The sequence below is a fragment of the Neoarius graeffei genome, chromosome 22, assembly GCF_027579695.1.
Source record: "Neoarius graeffei isolate fNeoGra1 chromosome 22, fNeoGra1.pri, whole genome shotgun sequence".
NCBI lineage: Eukaryota > Metazoa > Chordata > Actinopteri > Siluriformes > Ariidae > Neoarius > Neoarius graeffei.
The window spans coordinates 49,000,292-49,026,425 of NC_083590.1; the positions used below are offsets into that span (position 1 = coordinate 49,000,292).

General features: G+C 42.6%; 1 protein-coding gene across 10 annotated transcripts in view; it reads left to right on the forward strand.

Moving 5' to 3' along the window:
* Positions 1–1,506: 1,506 nt before the first annotated feature.
* LOC132870918 (uncharacterized) overlaps positions 1,507–26,134 on the forward strand; it is a 48,049-nt gene continuing 23,421 nt past the window's right edge. For 3 of the 10 annotated variants that reach the window (XR_009651229.1, XR_009651227.1, XR_009651228.1), the window contains exons 1-9: positions 1,507–1,603; positions 4,642–4,703; positions 15,516–15,647; positions 16,957–17,000; positions 17,202–17,590; positions 17,684–17,818; positions 17,938–18,010; positions 22,557–22,671; positions 22,750–22,904. Coding sequence is in view for 5 of the 10 variants with exons in the window: in XM_060904910.1 (XP_060760893.1) it covers positions 15,625–15,647; positions 16,957–17,000; positions 17,202–17,590; positions 17,684–17,818; positions 17,938–18,150 (804 nt within the window). In the remaining 5 variants the exon portion in view is untranslated. Of the gene's footprint in view, positions 1,604–4,641; positions 4,704–15,515; positions 15,648–16,956; positions 17,001–17,201; positions 17,591–17,683; positions 17,835–17,937; positions 19,138–22,556; positions 22,724–22,749; positions 25,311–26,134 lie in introns of those variants that run through there. The other 7 variants (XM_060904913.1, XR_009651231.1, XR_009651230.1 and 4 more) reach the window with 7 other exon arrangements.

Here is a 26,134-nt window from a genome sequence, read left to right on the forward strand (position 1 = left end):
TTGTCAGTGGGAGGTCAGGAGGATTTTCTAAGGCTACGTTCACACTGCAGGCTGAAGTGACTCAAATCCGATCTTTTCGCCCATATGTGACCTGTATCCGACCTTTTATTGACAATATGAACGACACAGATCTGATTTTTTCAAATCCGACCCAGGCCGTTTGGATATGTGGTCCTAATTCCGATCCCTATCCGCTCTTTTCATATGTGACTTCAGTCTGAACCGCCAGGTCGCATTCATCCGACTTACACGTCATCAACAAGCCACAAACGTCACTATTCTGCGCTGAAGTAGGCGGCGGGTCTCTCAAAAAAGTTACAACAACATGGCGCATAATCACGGGCGCAGATAGAGGGTGGGACTCGTCCCACCCAGATTTAAATTCACCTCGTTCGGTCCCCCCCACTTATAGGGAGGAAAAAACATCTATGCTGTCTTTCTTTGCATAAGGCAAACCTCACGGAAAAATCAAAAGACTAATTACCATTCGGTTTATTGAGGTGCACGGCAGTGTATACATAGTTGCAACAACTCACATAAAACAAAACAAAGACTGATATTCGGTTGGTTGAGCTGCGCAGACTGCACAGGTTGCGAGCTCGAGCTTGGTTGCTATGGTTACTAACAACAAGTTTGACAGGCATATCGGGGTTGGGGTTGGTTTGCTGGCAGCTTTGTCCCCCCCCCCCCCCCCCAGTTTTTTGTCCCTCCCAGTTCAAAAAACGTATCTGCGCCCCTGCGCATGACATCAATGCGAGGGACGCTTCGGGCTGTGAAGGTTCTGAATCTTCTCAATGGAAGGACGCAGAGGTTAGGGAGCTGATTTCCATTTGGGGGGATACAGCTATTCAAGCTAGATTGGATGAGTCATACCGCAACCGGGCGGTTTTACTTCCGTAAACACTGGCCATGCTCACTGCGTGTGACGTCGTCGTATCCTGCAATGCGCATGCGGAACACTTTTAGGTCGCTTTTCGTTCATACTGAGGATCACATACAAGTCGCATATATTTGTTAATGTGAACGACCTCACAAAAAAATCGGATTTCACAAAAAAATCAGAATTGAGCATTAAGCCTTGCAGTGTGAACGTAGCGTAAATGTTCCCTACAAGATGGTGGTGGATGCATACGTCACACTATTTTGTCACCTGGTTACACTCGAAGAATACAAACTGTCCCCAGTCTCCCCATATTAATCTGTAAATAATCCTTTACAGATTACAGGGAATTTTTTTTTCACAGTGAAAAATAGCTGAAGTAAACGAAAATGTCTGAGAACTCCTGGTGTATAGCACTACAATACCACTTAAAACTGTCAGTGCCTTTTTAGAGCACAAGATGTGTTATCTCTGCGTTATAGGTTATATGGAAAATATTGAATTATTTATATATAGGTATATTTATCATGGGCTGTTCTAACCTATAAATTGATTGTGAAACTTAAAGCAGCACGGTTTTGGGAGACTGTGACTGTGAAGGACTCAGAGTGAATGCAGGGTGTGGTGTTGCTCTCTTTGTGCTCAACGACGCCATGAAGGTGAGTCACACAGGTGGGAATTTTACTTCCGCAAAGAAACAAGACGGGAGTTGAACCGCTCTGTGTAAGTCAAAGTCTAATCTTTTTTATCCTTGTTTTAAATGTTATTTTATCATCAAACGTTGTCTTGTTGTGTGCTGTTTTACATTTAATGAATTATTTGGTGTTTTCCCCCTTTATTATTATTGTTTTATGTTTGAAAAATAATTTCCGGGAACATTAGTAACAATCACCAACTGCTTTTGGCTCTGCGCCAGGCAGCTCGGGTTAAAGCTGATTGTGGAAAACAAAATCCCTGAATATTTTAAAAATACATGTATCTTTCACACAGAGTTTTACCAATTTCATTCTAATGTCTTTTAATTTCACTGTCTTATTCCTCTTCTCTGTTTATGACGCACTTATTAAGCCTTTATATCTAACGTCCAGATTAACTCAGAATATTCTGTAAGCGTGTGTATCTCTGTCCCTCCAGAGCAGCGATGCACTATTTGTGCTGTTAATTTTAACGTTTTAAGTTTTATTCTTCTTCTAACGTTAAAATTTTTGCTTTCATTGTTATGACAAGTCACTTCTCGGATCACAAGACGATATTGACGTCGACTGATTTATTGATTTTCCATCTGATTTATTATTCTGGTTGAGACTGAAACCTCGGTGTTAAATAAATGTTGAATAACCTTTACAATACCAACAAAACCCAACAGTATAGTGATGTTGATGACAACGAAATCTTATCAGAGTCAGGGCGTTGTAGCCGACCCCGAAACAACGACGAGATATTGTAGCTGACCTCGAAACAATGACGAGATATTGTAGTCGACCCCGAAACGATGCCGAGATATTGTTGCTGACCTCGAAATGACGACGAGATATTGTAGCTGACCTTGAAATGATGAGATATTGTAGTCAACCCCGAAACGACGACGAAATATTGTCACTGACCTCAAAACAATGACGACAGATTGTAGTCGACCTCGAAATGACGACGAGATGTTGTAGCCGACCCCGAAACGACGACGAGATGTTGTAGCCGACCCTGAAACGATGACGGGATGTTGTAGCCGACCCCGAAACGACGACGAGATGTTGTAGCCGACCCCGAAACGACGACGAGATGTTGTAGCCGACCCCGAAACGATGACGGGATGTTGTAGCCGACCCCGAAACGATGACGGGATGTTGTAGCCGACCCCGAAACGACGACGAGATACAGTGGGGCAAAGAAGTATTTAGTCAGTCACCAACTGTGCAAGTTCTCCCACTTAAAAAGATGAGAGAGGCCTGTAATTTTCATCATAGGTATACCTCAACTATGAGAGACAAAATGAGAAAAAAAAATCCAGAAAATCACGTTGTCTGATTTTTAAAGAATTTATTTGCAAATTATGGTGGAAAATAAGTATTTGGTCAATAACAAAAGTTCATCTCAATACTTTGTTATATACCCTTTGTTGGCAATGACAGAGGTCAAACGTTTTCTGTAAGTCTTCACAAGGTTTTCACACACTGTTGCTGGTATTTTGGCCCATTCCTCCATGCAGATCTCATCTAGAGCAGTGATGGTTTGGGGCTGTTGCTGGGCAACATGGACTTTCAACTCCCTCCAAAGATTTTCTATGGGGTTGAGATCTGGAGACTGGCTAGGCCACTCCAGGACCTTGAAATGCTTCTTATGAAGCCAGTCCTTCATTGCCCGGGCGGTGTGTTTGGGATCATTGTCATGCTGAAAGACCCAGCCATGTTTCATCTTCAATGCCCTTGCTGATGGAAGGAGGTTTTCACTCAAAATCTCACGATACATGGCCCCATTCATTCTTTCCTTTACACGGATCAGTCATCCTGGTCCCTTTGCAGAAAAACAGCCCCAAAGCATGATGTTTCCACCCCCATGCTTCACAGTAGGTATGGTGTTCTTTGGATGCAACTCAGCATTCTTTCTCCTCCAAACACGACAAGTTGAGTTTTTACCTAAAAGTTCTATTTTGGTTTCATCTGACCATATGGCATTTTCCCAATCCTCTTCTGGATCATCCAAATGCTCTCTAGCAAACTTCAGACAGGCCTGGACATTCTTTTAAGTTCGTTTCTTAAGACACGTATTTTTTAGTATGTTACCTCGCTTGTTGACAGTTTCGGCGAACACTTCCGCCTTCTTCAAAACAGTCACCAGATGTCGAGTGGTGACGTGCCTTATCAGCTGATGTTACTCTATGGAGGCGTGAACGTCCCGCCCAATTTGACAGGTAGTTCACGCCTCCTGCTGTCAGGTCGCTGCCCCAGGACTGCGCTCCAGGTGTGTGACAGCGCGTACGCTCCCTCATCCCGGTTCATCGTCCTCTGCGCCTGCTTACGTATCTCCACTGCCTCCAAAATCCAACGCTGATATCTATTCTCTTCAGCGCGAATGACTCTGGCCTCTTCCCAATTCATTATATGATTTTGCCGTTTGCAGTGGTCTGAAATGGCTGATTTTAAGTTTTCTTGGTTTGCTTTTTCTTTTTCGGATCTTGTGAGTCTTTTTGTTGTTTCTTTTTCACATTCTAATTGGTGTTCTTTCCTGCGAGTGTGGAAGCATCTGCCCGTTTCACCAATATAGACTTTATTACATGAACGGCAAGGGATTTCATATATGACATTGCATTTATTGTCCAGTTGTATTTTGTCTTTGGGGTGAACTAGCAGCTGTCGGAGGTTCTTGTATGGTTTGACCGGGGTGTTGATGTGGTATTTCCTCATGGATCGTTGGATGCGTTCTGTAACTCCTTTTATATATGGTAATGTGACAAAGCCCCGGTTTGTTTTTTCTGTGTTTTTTCTTGTTTGTTTGCTTCTTTCCTTTTTTTGTGTCTGTAGTTTCCCTTTTTGAATTGCCCACGGTGGATATTGGCAGTTTTTTAATGCCTGTTGGATGTGTTGTTCCTCCTCCTCTCTGTCTTTCTCCTCTGTGATGCTCTGTGCTCGGTCGTATAGTGTTCTGATTACTGACATTTTGTGTGCGATGGGATGTTCAGATGTCCAGAGAAGATATTGGTCGGTGTGTGTAGGTTTTCTGTATGTTGTAATTCTGATGTTCCCTTCTTCTGTGTGGTGTATTTTTAGGTCCAGAAATGCTATTGTCTTGAAGAAGGCGGAAGTGTTCGCCGAAACTGTCAACAAGCGAGGTAACATACTTAAAAATACGTGTCTTAAGAAACGAACTTAAAAGAATAGTTATAATTATTAGACGTAATGAATTTTCACTACATACAGGCCTGGACATGTACTGGCTTAAGCAGGGGGACACGTCTGGCACTGAAGGATTTGAGTCCCTGGCGGCGTAGTGTGTTACTGATGGTAGCCTTTGTTACTTTGGTCCCAGCTCTCTGCAGGTCATTCACTAGGTCCCCCCGTGTGGTTCTGGGATTTTTGCTCACCGTTCTTGTGATCATTTTGACCCCACGGGGTGAGATCTTGCGTGGAGCCCCAGATCGAGGGAGATTATCAGTGGTCTTGTATGTCTTCCATTTTCTAATAATTGCTCCCACAGTTGATTTCTTCACACCAAGCTGCTTACCTATTGCAGATTCAGTCTTCCCAGCCTGGTGCAGGTCTACAATTTTGTTTCTGGTGTCCTTTGACAGCTCTTTGGTCTTGGCCATAGTGGAGTTTGGAGTGTGACTGTTTGAGGTTGTGGACAGATGTCTTTTATACTGATAACGAGTTCAAACAGGTGCCATTAATACAGGTAACGAGTGGAGGACAGAGGAGTCTCTTAAAGAAGTAGTTACAGGTCTGTGAGAGCCAGAAATCTTGCTTGTTTGTAGGTGACCAAATACTTATTTTACAGAGGAATTTACCAATTAATTCATTAAAAATCCTACAATGTGATTTCCTGGATTCTTTCCCCCCATTCTGTCTCTCATAGTTAAAGTGTACCTATGATGAAAATTACAGGCCTCTCTCATCTTTTTAAGTGGGAGAACTTGTACAATTGGTGGCTGACTAAATACTTTTTTGCCCCACTGTATTGTAGCCAAACCCGAAACGACGGCGAGCTATTGTAGCCGACCCCGAAACGACGACGAGCTATTGTAGCCGAACCCGAAACGACGACGAGATATTATAGCCGAACCCGAAACGACGACGAGATATTGTAGCCGACCCCAAAACAATGACGAGATATTGTAGCTGAACCCAAAATGACGACGAGATATTGTAGCCGAACCCGAAACGATGGCGAGATATTGTAGCTGACCCCGAAACGACGACAAAATATTGTAGCCGAACCCAAAATGATGACAAGATATTGTAGCCGAACCCGAAACGACGACAAGATATTGTAGCTGACCTGGAAACGACGACGAGATATTATAGCCGACCCGGAAACGACGACGAGATATTGCAGCTGACCTGGAAATGATGACGAGCTATTGTAGCTATTAAATTAAATTACGTATTTACATATACAAATATAAAAAAGAATAAGAAGAAGATATGGGGAAGGGGGGAGGCCAACAGAAGAGGTATTGCACATTATATTGCACATTGTCCGGTATTGCTTATTGTTAGGCTAGGCTACTGCTCCTTCCCGTCCTCTGTCTGTCCTCCTGTTACCCCTCCCCCCCAGAGAGGAGTTGTACAGTCTGATGGCGTGAGGGACAAAGGAGTTTTTGAGTCTGTTTGTCCTGCACTTGGGAAGGAGCATTCAGTCACTGAACAGGCTCCTCTGGTTGCTGATGACAGTGTGCTGAGGGTGACTGGCATCGTCCATGATGTTCAGTATTTTGTCCATAGTCGTCTTCTCTGCCACCATCACCAGAGAGTCCAGCTTCATGCTGACCACAGAGCCGGCCCGCCTGATCAGTTTGTCCAGCCTGGATGTGTCCTTCCTGGATGTGCTGCCCCCCCAGCACACCACGGTGTAAAACAGGACACTGGCGACCACAGACTGATAGAACATCCACAGGAGTTTCCTGCAGATGTTAAAGGACTGCAGCCTCCTCAGGAAGTACAGCCTGCTCTGTCCCTTCCTGTACAGGTCATTGCTGTTGCAAGTCCAGTCCAGCTTGCTGTCCAGCCACAGCCCGAGGCACTTGTAGAAATCCACAACCTCCACCTCGACTCCCTCGATCAAAACTGGTCGTGACCTTGGTCTGGACCTCCCAAAGTCAATGACCAGCTCCTTGGTCTTCGAGGTGTTGAGCTGCAGATGGTTCCTGTTGCACCACACAGCAAAGTCCCTCACCAGGCTCCTATGCTCCTCCTCTCTATCGTCCCTGATACACCCCATGATGGCTGTGTCATCGGCGAACTTCTGAATGTGACACAGCTCCGAGTTGTAGCAGAAGTCCGCGGTGTACAGGGTGAAGAGAAGAGGGGCCAGCACCATGCCCTGGGGTCCTCTGATGCTGCTAATCACAGTATCAGACATGATGTCCTTCAGCCTGACGTACTGCGGCCTGTCAATGAGGTCGCTGGAGATCCAGGTGACCAGGCAGGGGTCCACTCGCATCCTGTTCAGTTTGTCCTGAAGCAAAAGGGGCTGGATGGTGTTGAAGGCACTCGAGAAGTCCAAGAAGTGGATCCTCACTGTGCCATTTCCCTTATTCAGATGCGAGTGGGCTCAGTGTAGCAGGTAGAGGATGGCGTCTTCCACACCAACACCTGCCCAGTACACAAACTGCAGAAAGTCCTGGGCATGTTGCACCTGGGGTCTGAGGAGGCTGAGGAAGAATCGCTCCAATGTTTTCATCAGATGTGAAGTGAGTGCCACCGGTCGGAAGTCATTCAGCTCACTGGGCTGATTCTTTTTGGGAACTGGAACGATGCATGATGTCTTCCAGAGGGTGGGCACTCTCCCCAGCTGCAGGCTGAGGTTGAAGATGTGTTGGAGTGGTTCACCCACTTCAGCAGCGCAGGTCTTCAGTAGTCGGGGACACACCTTGTCCGGGCCTGCTGCTTTCCTGGGGTGAAGCTTCCTCAGTTGACCTCTGACCTTGTCTGCAGTAATGCATGGAGGAGTCTGTGTTGAGGAGGGGGAGGGCTACTCCACCTTTCTCCTGTAGCTGTCCTTAGCTTCCCTCACGCAGCGTTTCACCTCCTGCTGTGCTGCTTTCATCGCCTCTCTATCCCTGCTCCTGAAGGCGGCCTTCTTCCTGTTGAGGACAGCTTTGACTTCCTCTGTTACCCATGGCTTGTTATTAGGGTAACTCTGTACAGTCTTAGCGGGGGAAACCACGTCTGCACAGAAGTTGAGATAATCCGTCAGACAGTGTGTCAGCCCCTCTATGTCCTCACAGTGTGGGCTAAGCAGCACATCCCAGTTCATGATGTAATGGCAGTCTCTGAAGGCATCTTCCATTTCAGGGGACCACCTCCTGATGGAGCTAGCTGTTGCAGACTGCCTTTGAACCAGGGGGGCGTACTTCGGCTGTAAATGAACCAGGTTATGGTCAGACTTCCCTAGTGGGGGGAGTGGTGTGACTCTGTGTGCATCCCTCACATTAGCATGCAGCAAATCAATTGTCCTGTTGTTCCTTGTTGGACAGTCCACAGCCTGGTAAAAAGCAGCCAAAGTAGAGTCCAAAGTAGCAGTCCCCAGAAATGATCATAAATGCCTCAGGGTGCTGTGTCTGCAGCCTTGCTGTGACAGAGTGAATCCTCTCACATGCAGCATCTGCGTCTGCCCTTGGAGGGATATAAACACAGATGGTGATCACGTGACTGAACTCCCTCGGCAGATAATATGGCCACAGGCTAACAGCTAGCAGCTCCAAGTCCGGGCAAAATAAAACTGTCTTTACGGAGATATGTCCCGGGTTACACCAGCGGTTGTTCACGTAAATGATGAGTTCTCCACCTTTGCCTTTCCTGCATGCTTTAGTGTCTCTGTCGACTCTCACAGCAGTGAATCCCTGCAGGTCCACGTTAGCATCTGGTACAAGGTGTGTTAGCCATGTCTCCATAAAGATAAATAAGCTGCTCTCCCGATAAATCCACTGGTTGTTCAGTGCGAATGGCTCATTGACCTTATTCAGCAGCGAGTTCACAATGCCCATGATAACAGAGGGAATGGATGGTTTGTAGTGCCGCCAGTTGTCCGCTAGCCTAGCCTTTAGCTTAGCCCCGGTTTTGCAGCCCCTGGATTTCCTCCTCAGCTCGGCTGGGATGGGGTGTCGTATCCAGCTCGTCCCATTGTTTTCAGGGCCAGCAGCTCCTCTCTCGAATAAGCGAGAAAACTGGCTTGCATGTTAAAGTAAAAAAAATCCATGTGATATAAGTAAAACACACTATGTCTTCATAAGAAGAGCAGAAAAGTAAAAAAGGTGGAAAAAAAAGAGGTTTCAAGAGCTAAAAACTACAGAGCTACTGGAGAGGCAGTCGTCTCACACAGCGCCCCATTAGCTTGGTTTAGTGTCACTATTCTCAAACCTTTTCTCCTGGCATCCTCATGTACTTTATCTGGATTGCAACACTTCTTTTGTAGACTTGAGTACAGGTCTAAGTAGACTTTCTTGTGGTGTAAACATATGACTGCCTCAGCTGGGAGGGACTCCATATCACATCTGTGGAGCAGCAATTCCTGATCTCCGTCTGACAGTTTTTGAATCCTAATCAGATTCTTTGGTCTATAATAATGAAATTGGTAATATTAAATTTTATATAATTTATAAAACTACAAGACTTCAAAAAATCTGCTAATATTTTTAGGCACTTATAGTAAACTCATTAACTCAGTCCTCAAAGGGCTATCATTTACATTGTTAAAAATATTACAAAATCAGTGTTTAATGATTGGTGAAAAGGCTACACATTTAAGTTCTTTATGTCCAAGTGATCATGAGTAGGCTTATCTTTTGACGTTTTTCACATAATCTGGTTTGTGACAATCTTCGGGGCAATTTGTCAATTGTCCAATTGAGCATGATGCCAAAGATGAAGCCATGTTTTATCCAGGTTTGTATAGCATTGTTGGAAAGTGAAAGGACTACTGAACCAGATTATGGTGATCCCTTTTATAAACATTGAGAGACTGCTGACATCGGCCTCCAAATCTGGCTGGCAAGTCTGGTCATGTTTAGCGGCACTCTGCAGAGATAGGCAGAGCTCTGCTGACATCAGTCACTGTATCTGGCTGGCAAATGGAAGCTCACATATGTGCTTCTAAGAGATAGTGATAAAAATCCTCATGACCTTTGTGATTTTTCAGTTTTTATGCATCTCTAGATGCATCCAAGTACCAAATGTCGAAAGTGAGACATTTTGAAATTTCATGCCAAATATTGGCTCATTTGAAATTTCATGACAGCAACACATTTCAAAAAAGTTGGGACAAGGGCAATAAAGGCTAGAAAAGTTAAAGGTACAAAAAAGGAACAGCTGGAGGACTAAATTGCAACTCATTAGGTCAATTGGCAATAGGTCATTAACATGACTGGGTATAAAAAGAGCATCTTGGAGTGGCAGCGGCTCTCAGAAGATCCCCCTAATTCTGAGCCGACAATTAGTGGAGCAATATCAGAAAGGAGTTCGATAGTGTAAAATTGCAAAGAGTTTGAACATATCATCATCTATAGTGCATAATATCATCAAAAGATTCAGAGAATCTGGAAGAATCTCTGTGCGTAAGGGTCAAGGCCGGAAATTCATATTGGGTGCCCGTGATCTTCGGGCCCTTAGACGGCACTGCATCACATACAGGCATGCTTCTGTATTGGAAATCACAAAATGGGCTCAGGAATATTTCCAGAGAACATTATCTGTGAACACAATTCACCGTGCCATCCGCCTTGCCAGCTAAAACTCTATAGTTCAAAGAAGAAGCTGTATCTAAAGATGATCCAGAAGCGCAGACGTCTTCTCTGGGCCAAGGATCATTTAAAATGGACTGTGGCAAAGTGGAAAACTGTTCTGTAGTCAGATGAATCAAAATTTGAAGTTCTTTATGGAAATCAGGGACGCCGTGTCATTTGGGCTAAAGAGGAGAAGGACGACCCAAGTTGTTATCAGCGCTCAGTTCAGAAGCCTGCATCTCTGATGGTATGGGGTTGCATTAGTGCGTGTGGCATGGGCAGCTTACACATCTGGAAAGACACCATCAATGCTGAAAGGTATATCCAGGTTCTAGAGCAACATATGCTCCCATCCAGACGACGTCTCTTTCAGGGAAGATCTTGCATTTTCCAACATTACAATGCCAAAGCACATACTGCATCAATTACAGCATCATGGCTGCATCATGGCTGCGAAGGGTCCGGGTACTGAACTGGCCAGCCTGCAGTCCAGATCTTTCACCCATAGAAAACATTTGGCGCATCATAAAATGGAAGATACGACAAAAAAGACCTAAGACAGTTGAGCAACTAGAATCCTACATTAGACAAGAATGGGTTAACATTCTTATCCCTAAACTTGAGCAACTTGTCTCCTCAGTCCCCAGACATTTACAGACTGTTGTAAAGAGAAAAGGGGATGTCTCACAGTGGTAAACATGGCCTTGTCCCAACATTTTTGAGATGTGTTGTTGTCATGAAATTTAAAGTCACCTAATTTTTCTCTTTAAATGATACATTTTCTCAGTTTAAACATTTGATATGTCATCTATGTTCTATTCTGAATAAAATATGGAATTTTGAAACTTCCACATCATTGCATTCCGTTTTTATTTACAATTTGTACTTTGTCCCAACTTTTTTGGAATCGGGGTTGTAGATTATATGCCTTAGAACAGCATTTCCGTCTATCGTAAAACATACCGTACTTGATACCTTAATATTTATAGTTTGGTTTAGGGTACCAACTTCATATTTTGTGCATTTGCTAATCAAAACAAGCTCTTTCCAGTGGTGTAATTGTTTTTATGGTAGACCTTGTCATACATTTGTAATATGCATTTGAATTATAGGCGCAAAATGTTTTTTTGGTGTTTTTTTTAAAGCCTAATAAATCAGAAAGTTTGAATACATACCTAGTTACCTAAAGAGTACTATAACATGAGTAATAAATAAGAAAATTTGAAAGACCTGGTGTGCTTTAATGTGGAGATATGGGGCATCAAATTTGCTCCAAAGCACGATAGAAGACATTTTTTTATGATTTTCAGCAAGCCATAACTTGGCAAATATTGAACTGTGAACTTTCTATTATAGGATTTAAAGGTGTCTGGCTTTGAAGAACAATCCTTGAAAATTTCATGTATCTTGCATGAATAGTTTAAAAGTAATGACTTATAGAAATGCCCTGTGATGACCTGGCAACTTGTCCAGGGTGTACCCCGCCTTTCGCCCGTAGTTAGCTGGGATAGGCTCCAGGTTGCCTGCGACCCTGTAGAACAGGATAAAGTGGCTAGAGATAATGAGGTGAGATGAGACTTATGGAAATTAGGTCCGTTTTCTGTAGCACGCATTTTAACAGTGAAATTGGGTACATGCCCCTTTATTTAAGCCCCTATATGTCAGAAACTAATGAAGGTACAAGCCTAAAACTTTGTACACTATTTATTGGGCACACTGACAATATTTCCAGAAAGTATGAAGCAAATCTGAGATGATCAGTGGCGAGGCCTCTGATGATTTCACATGGATTGACCCAACAACAACAAGATATTGTAGCCGAACCCGAAACGACGACGTCATAATGAGTTGCAGAATTATAGCAGACCCAGAAACAATGATGGGATCTCGTTGGCATCATGGCAATGTCGCCGACCCCGAAACGACGGCGAGCTATTGTAGCCGATGCGGAAACTACAACGAGCTGTTGTAGCTGATGCGGAAACAACGAGCTGTTGTAGCCGACCCGGAAACGACGACAAGATGTTGTAGCCAAACCCGAAACGATGACGAGATGTTGTAGCCAAACCTGAAACGACGACGAGATATTGTAGTCGAGCCGGAAACGACGACGAGATATTGTAGCCTACCCGGAAACGACGACGGGATATTGTAGCCGACCCGGAAACGACGACAAGATATTGTAGCCGACCTGGAAACGACGACGGGATATTGTAGCTGACCCGGAAACGACGACGGGATATTGTAGCCGACCCAGAAACGACGACGAGATATTGTAGCTGAACCTGAAACGACGACGAGATATTGTAGCTGACCTGGAAACGACGATGAGATATTGTAGCCGACCCGGAAACAACGGCAAGATATTGTAGCCGACCTGGAAATGACGACGAGATATATTGTAGTCGACCCGGAAATGACGACGAGATATTTTATTACCACCAGTGTAGGATGTTCATGTTCATGATACAGACATATAGCTCTGTTCTACTTCTGAGTGCAATTTTTGAGCTTTTTTTTTAATCTGAAATTCATAACTTTTTTTATTTTATTTTTGTTTCTCTGTTTTCTATTTTAGATGCCCTGACTCAGAAAACGGGGGAAAGGGCTGTCTCTGAATTTGCCTTTACCCATGCAGGCAGTTCATAAATGGCTCTGTTCTACTCCATGCTCAGTGGGTGGGGCTGGACCGGGTGGGTGGGGCTGGGTACCGCACGGTGGAGGAGTCAAATCACAAAGATTGAAATTATAATAACTACACTTTTTTTTTTAAACTGATGCAAAGTTGTCCATTATCATTTATATATTAGGTAATAATAATAATGCATTTTATTTAGAAGCGCCTTTCAAAACACTCAAGGACACTATACAAACAGTAAAAACAAGAATAAAAACAACAGTAAAAACAGTAAAACAAGACACAAAAAGCACAGAGAAAGTAAACAGAGAATTTAGAGATGGTAAGAGTCACAGTGAATATGCTAACTGAAACAAGTGAGTTTTCAGTCTGGATTTGAATAGAGGTAGAGAGTCGATATTACGTCTGTCGGGGGGAGTGAATTCCAGAGTTGGGGAGCAGAGCGACTGAAAGCTCTACTCCCCATAGTACTGAGGCGGGCAGAGGGGACAGTGAGGAGGATGGAGGAGGAGGATCGGAGGGAGCGAGAGGGGTTAGCAATGTGGAGAAGATGGGACAAATATGGAGGGGCAAGATTATGGATGGCCTTGAATGTGTGGAGGAGAATTTTGAAATTGATCCTGTATTTGATAGGGAGCCAGTGGAGAGTCTGTAGTGTTGGGGTGATGTGATGAAAAGAGGGCGTATTGGTGATGATACGGGCAGCTGAATTCTGGACCAATTGGAGCTTATGAAGGGATTTTTGAGGGAGACCAAAGAGGAGAGAATTACAGTAGTCAATGCGGTAGGTGACAAGACTGTGTACAAGGATGGAGGTGGTGTGGGAGGTGAGGGAGGGGCGAAGACGATTTATGTTGCGCAAGTGAAAATAAGCAGACCGTGTAATGTTATTGATATGAGAGAGGAAGGATAGAGAGCTGTCTAGGATGACACCCAGGCTCTTGACCTGAGGGGAGGGGGAAACTATGGAACCATCAATTGAAAAGGAGATACTGTCAACTTTGGAGAGGGTGGATTTGGTGCCTACAAGGAGGACTTCAGTTTTGTCGCTGTTCAGTTTCAGGAAGTTAGCGGTGAACCAGGATTTGATTTCAGCTAAGCAGGTGGTAAGGGAGGGGGGAGGGAGGGTGGAAAAGGGTTTTCCAGACAGGTAGAGCTGGGTGTCATCCGCATAGCAATGAAAGTTGATATTAAATTTACGAAATATATTGCCGAGGGGAAGGAGGTAGGTGATGAAGAGGAGGGGCCCCAGGACAGAGCCCTGGGGCACGCCAGAGGTGACGGGGGAGGGTTGAGATCTAAAGGACTTGAGTTGAATGAACTGAGTGCGGCCAGAGAGATAGGAGTGAAACCAGTCGAGGGGGGTGTGAGTGATACCGATGGAGGAGAGTCTATGAAGAAGGATGGAGTGAGAGATGGTGTCAAAGGCTGCACTTAGATCGAGGAGGATGAGAATGGAGAGTAGACCAGAATCAGCTGCCATGAGGAGGTCATTGGTGATCATTAAGAGAGCAATTTCTGTACTATGGCGGGGGCGGAATCCACACTGGAAGTGCTGATATAGGGAGTTGTGAGATAGGTGGGAGTGGAGTTGAGAGGCTACAATTTTTTCGAGGATTTTGGAGATGAAGGGCAGGTTGGAGATGGGGCAGAGGTTGTTGTAGTCTGTGGGATCAGAACCAGGTTTCTTGAGTATTGGGGTGACAGCAGCAACTTTGAATGGTGTGGGAACAGTTCCAGTGATGAGTGAAGAGTGGATGATAGCAGATATGATGGGGAGGAGAGAGGGAAGGCAGGATTTAACAAGGGAAGTGGGGAGGGGATCAAGCTGACAGGTAGAGGGCTTGGACTTGCGGATGAGGCCAGAAATTTCAGAGGGATCAGGGAGCTGGAAGCTAGACAACGGCTGGTGAAGGGGAAGGAGTTCAGTGGAGGGGTGAAATGGAGGGTTGGAGCTGAGATGTTGGTGAATTTTGTGAATTCTTTTCATTGAAAAAGTGCAGTAGTTTGTTGCAGGTGTCAGCTGAATACAGGTGGGCGGGGAGAGAGTCAAGTGGTTTGATGATTTTGTTGAGCAGGGTGAACAGTGCTTTGGAGTTGCCGTCGTTGGAATGAATTAGAGTAAAGTAGTAGTCAGATTTAGCTTGAATGATGACATTAGGTAAAACCTAATGTTTAATGATATTGGGTTATAGATATATTTAATAAAATTTATCTTGACTGGAAATAAAGCAGAGCATATTCACAATATTTTGAAACATGAAGAGTAATTTTTGCTGTGGTTTAATTTCAGTTGAAATGCCATTGAAGTCCTGTTGATATTTAGTTATGATTTCAGTGTTCCAGTATTAACCGAGGGTGCAAAAGTGATGAAGGATGAACATTGGAGTTCAATGTTGTTTCGTTTAAATTAATGTTGATGGAAAAATGTTGATTTAACATAGTTTCAGTGATTGCTTGTTATTAGCTCCTGTTATGGAACACTAAAACTGGGAAAAAAATTTCACTGGAAATCTGACCATATATTTTGTTTGTTTGTTTGTTTCTTTTATTAAACTTTCTAGTTTGTCTGTCTCTCTCTCTCGCCTACTGCCTGTTGCATCTTGATCAAAGAAAAGGTGAGAGTAAAAGCAAAACTGGCAAGGAAACAATCATCCACTGTCAAAGATCACCATGAGCTTCAGTGCAGAAAACAAGTGAGCATGTTCAACTTTTTAATTTCACTGTTTAACTCGCTTAAGCATAAGTTACAGAATATTGATTCTGATAAATATGTGGTTCTGAGATTTTAGAACATTTACATTTAGTATAATCTCTAAAACAGCTTGAATTCAAATATTAATTTTTTTATAGACCTTTTAACAACAGATAAAACAGTTTATTGGTGAGTAGTACACTGTAAAAAAGAATAGTTGAGAATACTTGAAATTTCAAGGCAACTGTCTGCATTAAGAATTTTATGTTTTGCCAACGATGTGCCCATGATAATCCAAACTATGACAACACTGTTATCTTTATTAAGAATTCTTAATTAAGTCAATTTTCAATTCCTCATTCTGCCAACATAGATTTCTCTTTTTGCTGAACAGTGGCATTCACAGTAGTACAAAAAGGCAGTTGAGGTTATCACAATTTTTGGGGGGCTTTTTTCACCTTTATTTGGATAGGACAGTGTAGAGACAGGAAATGACCTCAGGTCGGAATTGAACCCAAGTCCCCGGATTTATGGTATGGCACTTTATCCACCTGAGCCACGACACCCCCAAGGTTAGTACAATTTATCATTAAACTATACATGCCTATTTTCATTGTTCTACACAATTACAAAACTTCAATAATGTACAATAAACTTCACACTTTTTTAAAAACTTTATTTCAGTATTGAAGTTTTGTAATTGTGTAGAACAATGAAAAAAGGCATGTATAGTTTAATGATAAATTGTGACAACCTCAGGGACATCGTGGCTCAGGTGGATAAGGCACCATACCATAAATCTGGGGACCTGGGTTCGATTCCAACCCAAGGTCATCTCCCCATCTCTCTCTACACTGTCCTGTCCAAATAAAGGTGAAAAAAGCCCCCCAAAAATAGTGATAACTTCAATTATCTTTTGGTACTACTGTGAATGCCACTGTTCAGCAAAAAGAGAAATCTATGTTGGCAGAATGAGGAATTGAAAATTGACTTAATTAAGAATTCTTAATAAAGATAACAGTGTTATCATAGTTTGGATTATCATGGGCACATCGTTGGCAAAACATAAAATTCTTAATGCAGACAGTTGCCTTGAAATTTCAAGTATTCTCAACTATTCTTTTTTTACAGTGTACACGCTTGGATCTCAGCCCAAAATGAGCAAGCTACAGGAAAAAATGACTCAAAAGGGAAACCTAGACTCCTCAGGGTCATACCCAGTGGACACAAATAATATAAAGTTTTTCATTGTGTTGTTGTTGATGTCTATTATTAATTATTACTTGTATTATTTGTGTTATGTTTTGTAGATGTGACCAGCTTAAACATGAATTAGATGAGGCTTACAGTGAAGGTATATACTTAAAAATAATCTTATTTTTTGCAGAACACTGATGTTTAATGGTTTTTCCTTTTTAAATTGATTTTTTTAAATTAATAGACATTGAAAAATTGTGTTAAATATTTTCACTGAGTGCCATGTGATTATTTTGTGGATTATTCTTTTCTTTATGTGAAGTTTATCAGTAAGATCTACACCATTTATCTTTTTTAGCAGGTTGTGTGGATCTGGATACAGCTGACAGTGTTGTAAAAAGGTTCTCCGGGACACTGATTCCCCTCATAAAGCCCAAGAGTTACAGTGTGAGAGTGTGTGGGCAGGATGGCACAGTCTATGCTGGGAACGACGATCAGCTAGAAGCCTGGAAAGATTTCTACCTACCAGAGAGAATGGAAATGGTGGTGATTGGTGCGATTGATGATTTCCCATGTGACGCATTTGACCTGCAGTTAGTCCTCTTGCTGTGTGAGGACGGGAAGATCTATGCCTATGAAGATGAAGAGCTGCACCTTGTAGCCAGAAGTGTAAATGAGCTGTTTGAAACTGGTTTGACCTTTCCTGGATTAGAATGCTACAAGCTAGGGGAATGTTTTGAGGACTATGTAAGTATTTCCAGTCTTTAATAAAATGGTAGGGACCTGTATTGATGAACTTTTTCCATGTAGACATTTACTGTGGCCTTTGATGTTTTTCAGACTGAGGAAGAATACAGTGAAATCATGGAATCTGATGACATGAAGAAAATGAAAGAGGCACACGACAAGTACCGTGAATCTTTAGAGACTGAACTCTGGGAAACTCTAAAGGAATTCAAAAGAAGTCAGTGTGAGGTCAGTTTCACTGCAAGTGAGAACTCAGTTTCTATTCAGTTTCTCAGCATAGTCCTTTGCGAAGTTTGTTGCAGTTTCTGAGTATCTTTCATATTTTTAAATGTTGCTTCCTACCCCAGGATGTGGTCCAACGAAGCATGGTCCAGCCTCAGAACTCAGACACAATGAAAGAACGTAAAGAGCTTGTGATTCGTAAGGACATGCCAGTTGATCCTTCTGATGGGAAATTGTTCAATAATGCATGTTTGTATGAACATACTGTATATACTGTCAAAGGCCACTTAAGAACATCTGGGCACCTGCTGATTCATGCAAATGTCCAATCAGTCTAACCCTGTGGCAATTTATTAAACCAAACAGATACAGCCCAACAGCTTCACTTAATCCTCTAATAATCAAATTTTAGAATGCTGTGATAAACATATAATCTGTGACAGTGTTGTTGGTGCCAGAAAACTTGACTTAAATACTTCAGAAACTGCTAATTTCCTGGGATTTTAACATGCAACAGTTTTTAGAGTTTACACAGAATGATGTGGAAAAACAAAAGCATCCAGTGACCACCGGGTTTGTGGACGGAAACACCTTGTTGATGAGAGAAGTCAGAGGAGAATGACCAGACAGGAAGGTTACCATAATTCAGATAATCACTCTTTACAACTGTGGTAAGCAGAAAAGCATCAAAGCTGGACAGCTCTCGCATCAGCAAGGTGTTTTTGACATCAAAAATACCATTCACTGGGTGTCTTTTTACTTTTCCGTTCTGTGTAAACACGAGAGGCTTGTGTGTGAAAATCCCAAGAGATCAACAGTTTCTAAAATGAGTTTCTAATCTACTGTCTGAAAACAGTTTCTAATTGGACTCGTCTCGCACCAATAACCATACTATACTAAAACTCACTGGCCTGATTACACTTGGTTTTAAAATGCATCTTTGGTTGTCAGATCACTTGTGGACAGCCGAGACACATCGTCGCTTACACGTGTACCTACAGTGGTGCTTGAAAGTTTGTGAACCCTTTAGAATTTTCTATATTTCTGCATAAATATGACCTAAAACATCATCAGATTTTCACACAAGTCCTAAAAAGATAAAGAGAACCCAGTTAAACAAATGAGACAAAATTATAATCAGGGATGTGATTTTTCCGCGAATTCGCGGAATTCCGCTTTTTTCACCTCAAAACTTGAAGAAAAATTTTTTTTCCGATTTTTCCCTCATCCACATTCGTATCCTATTCGTTCCGACTTTGTTTGAAAGATGGCAGCCTCGGATTTGCATCTTTACGCCTCGATCACGGAGGCTGCCATCTTTCAACTCTTTGTTTGAAGCGAGCTTACGTACAGCTATCTAACAAGCGCGTTCATTGGTTGTTACAGAGCGATGAGCCAATCACGTACCTCGTTTTAATTACGTAATTACATCAATGAGATGAAACGAGGTACGTGATTGGCTCATCGCTCTGTAACAACCAATGAACGCGCTTGTTAGATAGCTGTACGTAAGCTCGCTTCAAACAAAGAGTTGAAAGATGGCAGCCTCCGTGATCGAGCATAAAGATGCAAATCGAGTTAAAGAAATCGACAGAATAGTGAAAAAAAAGTTCCGCTGGGAATGGTTGGAGAAAAACCGCGGCTCGCCTCGGGGCGAATTACGTCACAAGGCGTGGGGCTAGCGGGCCCTGCTCGCGCTGGTTCTTTGGGGTGTGTGTGAGTGAGTGTGTGTGTGTGTGTGTGTGTGTGTGAGAGAGAGAGAGTGTGAGTGAGAGAGAGAGAGAGAGTGTGTGAGTGAGAGAGTGTGTGAGTGAGAGAGTGTGTGAGTGAGAGAGTGTGTGATAAGTGAGAGTGTGTGATGAGTGAGAGAGAGTGTGTGTGAGTGAGAGAGTGTGTGAGAGTGAGAGAGTGTGTGAGAGTGTGTGTGTGTGTGTGTGTGTGTGAGCGAGAGTGTGTGTGTGAGAGTGAGCGAGAGTGTGTGTGTCAGAGTTGCATGTTGACCATTAAATTGGCTTGAATTTGTTAATCATGACAAGTTTTTTCTTGTGTGTTTGCTTGCCATTTTAGTACAATTTTTAAGTCAGAAAACCCCAGAACCCAGGAGCTTCGGGGGGCTTCCCCCCTTGTCCCCCCACCAGGCCACTGCCCTGGACCAGCTGGGGGCCTGCGGCCCCCAGACCGCCGGCTAAAATTTTCAGATAATTTCACCGGCCCCAAATCACATCCCTGTATAATACTTGGTCATTTATTTATTGAGGAAAATGATCCAATATTACATATCTGAGAGTGGCAAAAGTATGTGAACCTTTGCTTTCAGTATCTGGTGTGACCCCCTTGTGCAGCAATAACTGCAACTAAACCTTTGCGGTAACTGTTGATCAGTTCTGCACACCAGCTTGGAAGAATTTTAGCCCGTTCCTCCATACAGAACAGCTTCAACTCTGGGATGTTGGTGGGTTTCCTCACATGAACTGCTCACTTCAGGTCCTTTCACAACATTTCGATTGGATTAAAGTCAGGACTTTGACTTGGCCATTCCAAAACATTAACTTTATTCTTCTTTAATCATTCTTTTGTAGAATGACATGTGTACTTAGGGTTGTTGTCTTGCTGCATGACCCACCTTCTCTTGAGATTCAGTTCATGGACAGATGTCCTGATATTTTCCTTTAGAATTCATGAGTATAATTCAGAATTCATTGACTGTAAATTGGTGGAGTCCAAACAGATGATTTTGTAACCTTTTCCAGCCTGATGAGCATCAACAATGCTTTTTCTTTGGTCCTCAGAAATCTCCTTTGTTCGTGCCATGATACACTTCCACAAGCATGTGTTGTGAAGATCAGACTTTGATAGATCCCTGTTCTTTAAATAAAACAAGGTGCCCACTCACACCTGATTGTCATCCCATTGATTGAAAACACCTGACTCTAATTTCACCTTCAAATTAACTTCTAATCCTAGAGGTTCACATACTTCTGCCACTCACAGATATGTAATATTGGATCATTTTCCTCAATAAATAAATTACCAAGTATAGTATTTTTGTCTTATTTGTTTAACTGGGCTCTCTTTATCTACTTTTAGGACTTGTGTGAAAATCTGATGTTTTAGGTCGTATTTATGCAGAAATATAACGTGCTTGAACGTTCACAAACGTTCAAGCACCACTGTATTATGTGTTCTTTTTGGGGATGCATTCGCATTTCCACGAGAAAAGATGCATGGTCAAATGTGTCCCAGATCTCCTTGGTAAGTGGTGTGACCCTACTATATAGTGATCTGACATGTATACTGTATGTTACTATACTGTACGTGTATGTACTCAACTTTACCACCTTGTTCCAAGCGCCGATCCTCTCCCACTTGGACTACAGCAACCCTCTCCTTGCTGGCCTTCCATCTTCTGTGGTCAGACACCTGCAGCTCATCCAGAATGCTGCAGCTCACCTGGTCTATAACCTCCCTTGTTCTTCCCATGTCACCCCTCTGCTTGCTGCTCTGCACTGGCTATCTTTTGCAGTTTGCATAAAATTTTAAAACATTGAGAGCCTCGTAAGCTAACACCAAAGGGTACCAGCATACCTCCAACACCAGCATACTTCCAGAGTCTGTTCCACCCCTACACCCCAGATAGATCCCTATGCTCCGCTACTACTCCACTACCTGATAAGAGCGTCTGCTAAATGCCATGCAAAGTTCTTTGTGAAATACATATCTAGACAATTTTTTTTAAATTTGTTTTCCATAGACTTATATTTTGTACAAAATATATTTTATATAAATATATGGTTGTCGGTGCTTACGTAAATGAGAAAGTAATTCTAATGTTTGTAAACAAATGAACTGATAATGTTTAACCTGTCAGAAAATCTTTTTGTTCCACTTTCTACCCACTTTCTAAGTATTTTTATAGATAACATTTTGTTAATCATTTGTTTGTTGTTTGTATTAATTTCTAGGTTTGTAGTTTACCAAAAAATGTGAACAGGCTGTTGACATTGTAACCACATGAAAATCCAGGTCAAAAGTCACACGTCATTCCTCGAACCAAAACTTTATAAAATGTCCACTGATATTAAAATATGTGGTAGATATTTACAACAAACTGCAAAAAATTATATATGTATATAAAAATAGAAAAATTTGAATATTTCAAGCATATAATTTTTTTATATGCTAGGAATTTAATTCTGGTCTCATTCTATTTATTGCAGTTGGATTCCAAATAAAAATCACAGCACTTTAATTTTTGTAAAGTACTTCATCTACTTCAACAATGTTACACAAAGATCGATCCATAACAGTTGTAAATGTCACTTAATTCCACAGGGAGTCGATAATGGTGGACACCGGTGAAAGTGATCACTATTATCGACACCTCACATGACTTCTCAAATGCGTGTTTAGATACAAAATAGTGACCGTCAAATGAAAGCGTAAGAAACAAAAGTAGGTTTCGACGAGGAGATCATGAAATATCGGTGAATTTGATCAGTAAAAACATGTCCATGATCTTTCCACCATGCTTACCTGTGATGATAACGTTTGGGTTTTTCTCAAATTGCTGATTGTGCTAAAGAAATTCCATCTCGAGCTGTGTCATCAGATGACAAGATCGGGGGGGGGTCTTCCAGTTGATTAATTAACCAATAATAACTGTTGTAACTAAAACTCACCTTTGTAAAATTGTTTTTATTGGTAAATGTGAAAAGGTGTCTAATTATGGATTGTCTAATCATAGCCGCCGCTCTGTATGGAATGAAACTGAATCTGACATCCTTGAGGAAGATGTGCCATCTTGATTTTACAATGCATTGCTAATTTCATATGGATGTTGCTGCAAGACATCACTATGAGTGAGTCAGTAAGGAATCTAGTTGCTGCAAAAATAAATAATGACATTATCAACATCCTGGCCAATGAAATTTTTTCAGTGTTTCAATGAGGGAGACAGAATCCGGTGAACCTCACACAGATTGGCCAGTTCCCATGACAAAGAGAGAGAGAGAGACGCTTCCCACCTCACAGGAGCCCTCCACAACAGCCCCGATCTATAATCTTCACCCATTCACTCAACGAGGCCCAAGTGGTAAGCATAAAATTAGGTGCATTTCAATTGCGGGTATGAATTCATTGTCACAAACTCATCATAGCAAAACCAGAAATATCAGACAGATGTTGCTGCCAGTGACTGTGAAGATGATTACTTTTACTTTTGCAGTTTGTGGATAGCGACGATGACTGTTTCATGTGACATCAGGGACAAATCAAAGTCCTCCACTTTTATCTGTTGGCAAATACGTTCCACAAGTGAGAGTCAGTGTTCCTATGTTTCAAGTTACTCTTTACAGTGTCTTTAAACCGAAGCTAAGGCCTTCCCCGGTCACGTTTTCCCTCAGACAGCTGAGAGTAGAGTAGCTGCCTAGGTAGGCGATCACATTCCATTCTTTCCACATGGCCTAACCATCTGAGATTCATTCGTGTTAGTATATCTTCCATAGATGGGAGACCTGCTCTCTCAAGGATTTCCTTGTTGGAGCTCTTATCCTTCCAGGATATATGAAGCACTCAAATGGCACACACGCGCGCACACAGCGATATTTCAGATGTATTGCAAGACTCACGCAATGGTTAGAAATCAGCATTATGTTAGATTAAGTAGTAAAGATTGAATGCACGCCGTTAATCTGCACCGTTTATGGCACAGCTGATGTAGGACAAAAATCCGTTCAAATGCCAAGAAATGACGTTTTGTGCTCTGCGCATGCGCGCGCATACGCAGTGGGGCTTTGTAGGACGCATTGACGTGTAGGACAGTTTATCAGAACACCGGATCCGGATTAGCGCTGAACTGGGAGATAATAAATCTCCGGAGTGGAAGTCCGGGGCAGAGCATGACAGTTTTTAGTCCTGTTGGGTGACATACCACCCTCCTCACCAGTATACACTGGTGGGGGGGCCGGTTTAGACGCCGACCACCCGTCCATGTGGCAGGTTGTACTGGGTTACCAGTAGCAAGGTCCACCAGGGCCCTGACCTGACACTAAGACAATACCGGCAATGTTTAATAGGCTATGTCGGCAATTTAACATTTTGAGTCCCAGAGACTCCATATAATGATGCGTAGGCCTACCCAGAAAATATCAGGGGTTTGGGTTAAGTGTCAAAGAAGCATTCTCAGTGAGTTATGGAAACATTGTGTGTTATCCACAACTTTCCCGAACTCTGACCTTTCCCATGATTTGTTGCTGCGTCATAGCGAAGCCAGTCTCTTTCTTCTACTCCACTCAGTGAGCTTTGAAACCTGGAGAGCTCATAGCCTATTCCCCACTGTTGAGATGAGTGTAGTCATCTGGCCGCTATCTTACCACTCGCATTGTGTGTATTTGGCTTGTGTTAAACCATCGTATCTGATCAAACTTCCCCCAAGAAACGTATCTCCTGACTTTTTTCCCCCTTTCATTACCTCCTCTTATTTTCTCACCTTTACCTACATGCCTTACATATCTTTATCACGCTCCTCTTTGCTGTTAGTGTTTTTTTTCCCTTTTCCAGTTCAGTCTCTGATTTTTTTTTTGAATGGCTCTTTTACTACCATAATTATTTTTATGGCGATTATTTCAGTTTTTCTCTTATGCAGTATATCTTTCTCTTTCATATATTTCTCCCTTTGATTTATTTATTTATTTAACCAGCACAAAGACTGTACAATTCTTTCTATTTAGGACAGTTATTGAAACAGGATTATTTTCTCATGTTACTTGCCATTTTCACTTCATTCTCACAGTCATGTCTTAACAGTATTTATTGGTCACATGAGGGCGGCACGAATGTGTAGTGGTTAGCACTGTCGCCTCACAGCAAGACCTGCTTTTAAGGGATTAAAGATTTTAAAGTGTTTTTTAAAATTGTGTATACTTTTAGTATTTTGTATTTGCAATTATCTGTACATACACGACCCCACCACCTGTGCTGATCAACTTTATTTAAATACAATAAGTTATTCATTCATTCATTCATTCATTCATTCATTATGACCTGGAAAATTATCCAGCCGTTGAGTTCCCCGACATCTCACACTACCTGGTGCTGCAGCCATCATTCTACACAGACAAACAGATGAAAACCTGGAAGAGCATGGAGGAGAACACCTTTTTATATGTGGCTGGGTTAAAGATCTAGGGATCAGGACACTACAAGATAAATCCTGTGTCGTTTTTGGCTGGGTAAATAAGAGTTTCTGGGCTTTTTGTCTGTGTCTTTGACATGATTGCTAGGACACTACAAGTTTTAGTATCAGGTGTAAGCAAACCACAGCCGCTCAATTCCCAATCCTCCCTGCTCTTCTCTTCCAGCAAGCATCACAGATCCATATAATTTACCCACAAATGTATTTATTTATTCTGCCTACTGTGCTGTGTGTGCACATGCACACACATGGGTTAAATGCAGAGGAGGAATGTGACAAAAATAAAGGCTTGTTGTTCTTAATTTACCCACAAATGTATTTATTCTACTTGAAAAGTGTACTGCAAACCAACTCCTGGATTTAGTACACTACGACATCCTGAACCATTTAGTATTTGGCTTCAAACTTGAAAAAAAATTCACAGCCCACTAGATTGTGCTTCGCAGCCCACTAATGGGCCATGGCCCAGTGTTTGAGAAACACTGCTTTAAAACATAAGCCAAATACACGTGGGCAACACGGTGGTGTAGTGGTTAGCGCTGTCACCTCACAGCAAGAAGGTCCGTGGCCGGCGAGGGCCTGTCTGTGTGGAGTTTGCATGTTCTCTCCGTGTCCGTGTGGGTTTCCTCCGGGTGCTCCGGTTTCCCCCACAGTCCAAAGACATGCAGATTAGGTTAACTGGTGACTCTAAATTGACCGTAGGTGTGAATGTAAGTGTGAATGGTTGTCTGTGTCTATGTGTCAGCCCTGTGATGACCTGGCGACTTGTCCAGGGTGTACCCTGCCTTTCACCCATAGTCAGCTGGGATAGGCTCCAGCTTGTCTGCGACCCTGTAGAACAGGATAAAGCAGCTAGAGAGATAATGAGATGAGAAATACACATGATGTGAGTGGTAAGATGGTGGCCAGATGGCTTCACTCTGACAAGCCTATGAGCTCTCCAGATTTTATACAGAGCTCAGTGGCTCCACTATGGTGACGTTTGGTGCTAACGCTAACTGCTAGGTAGGTAAGCTTAAAGACGACTAAAAGATGGTTACACAGGTCCGATTTTCTGACGTGCTCTGGGGATAAATACGATCAGAGTGCCCCATCCGTATACCCTCACGGAACGGATAGATGACAGGAAG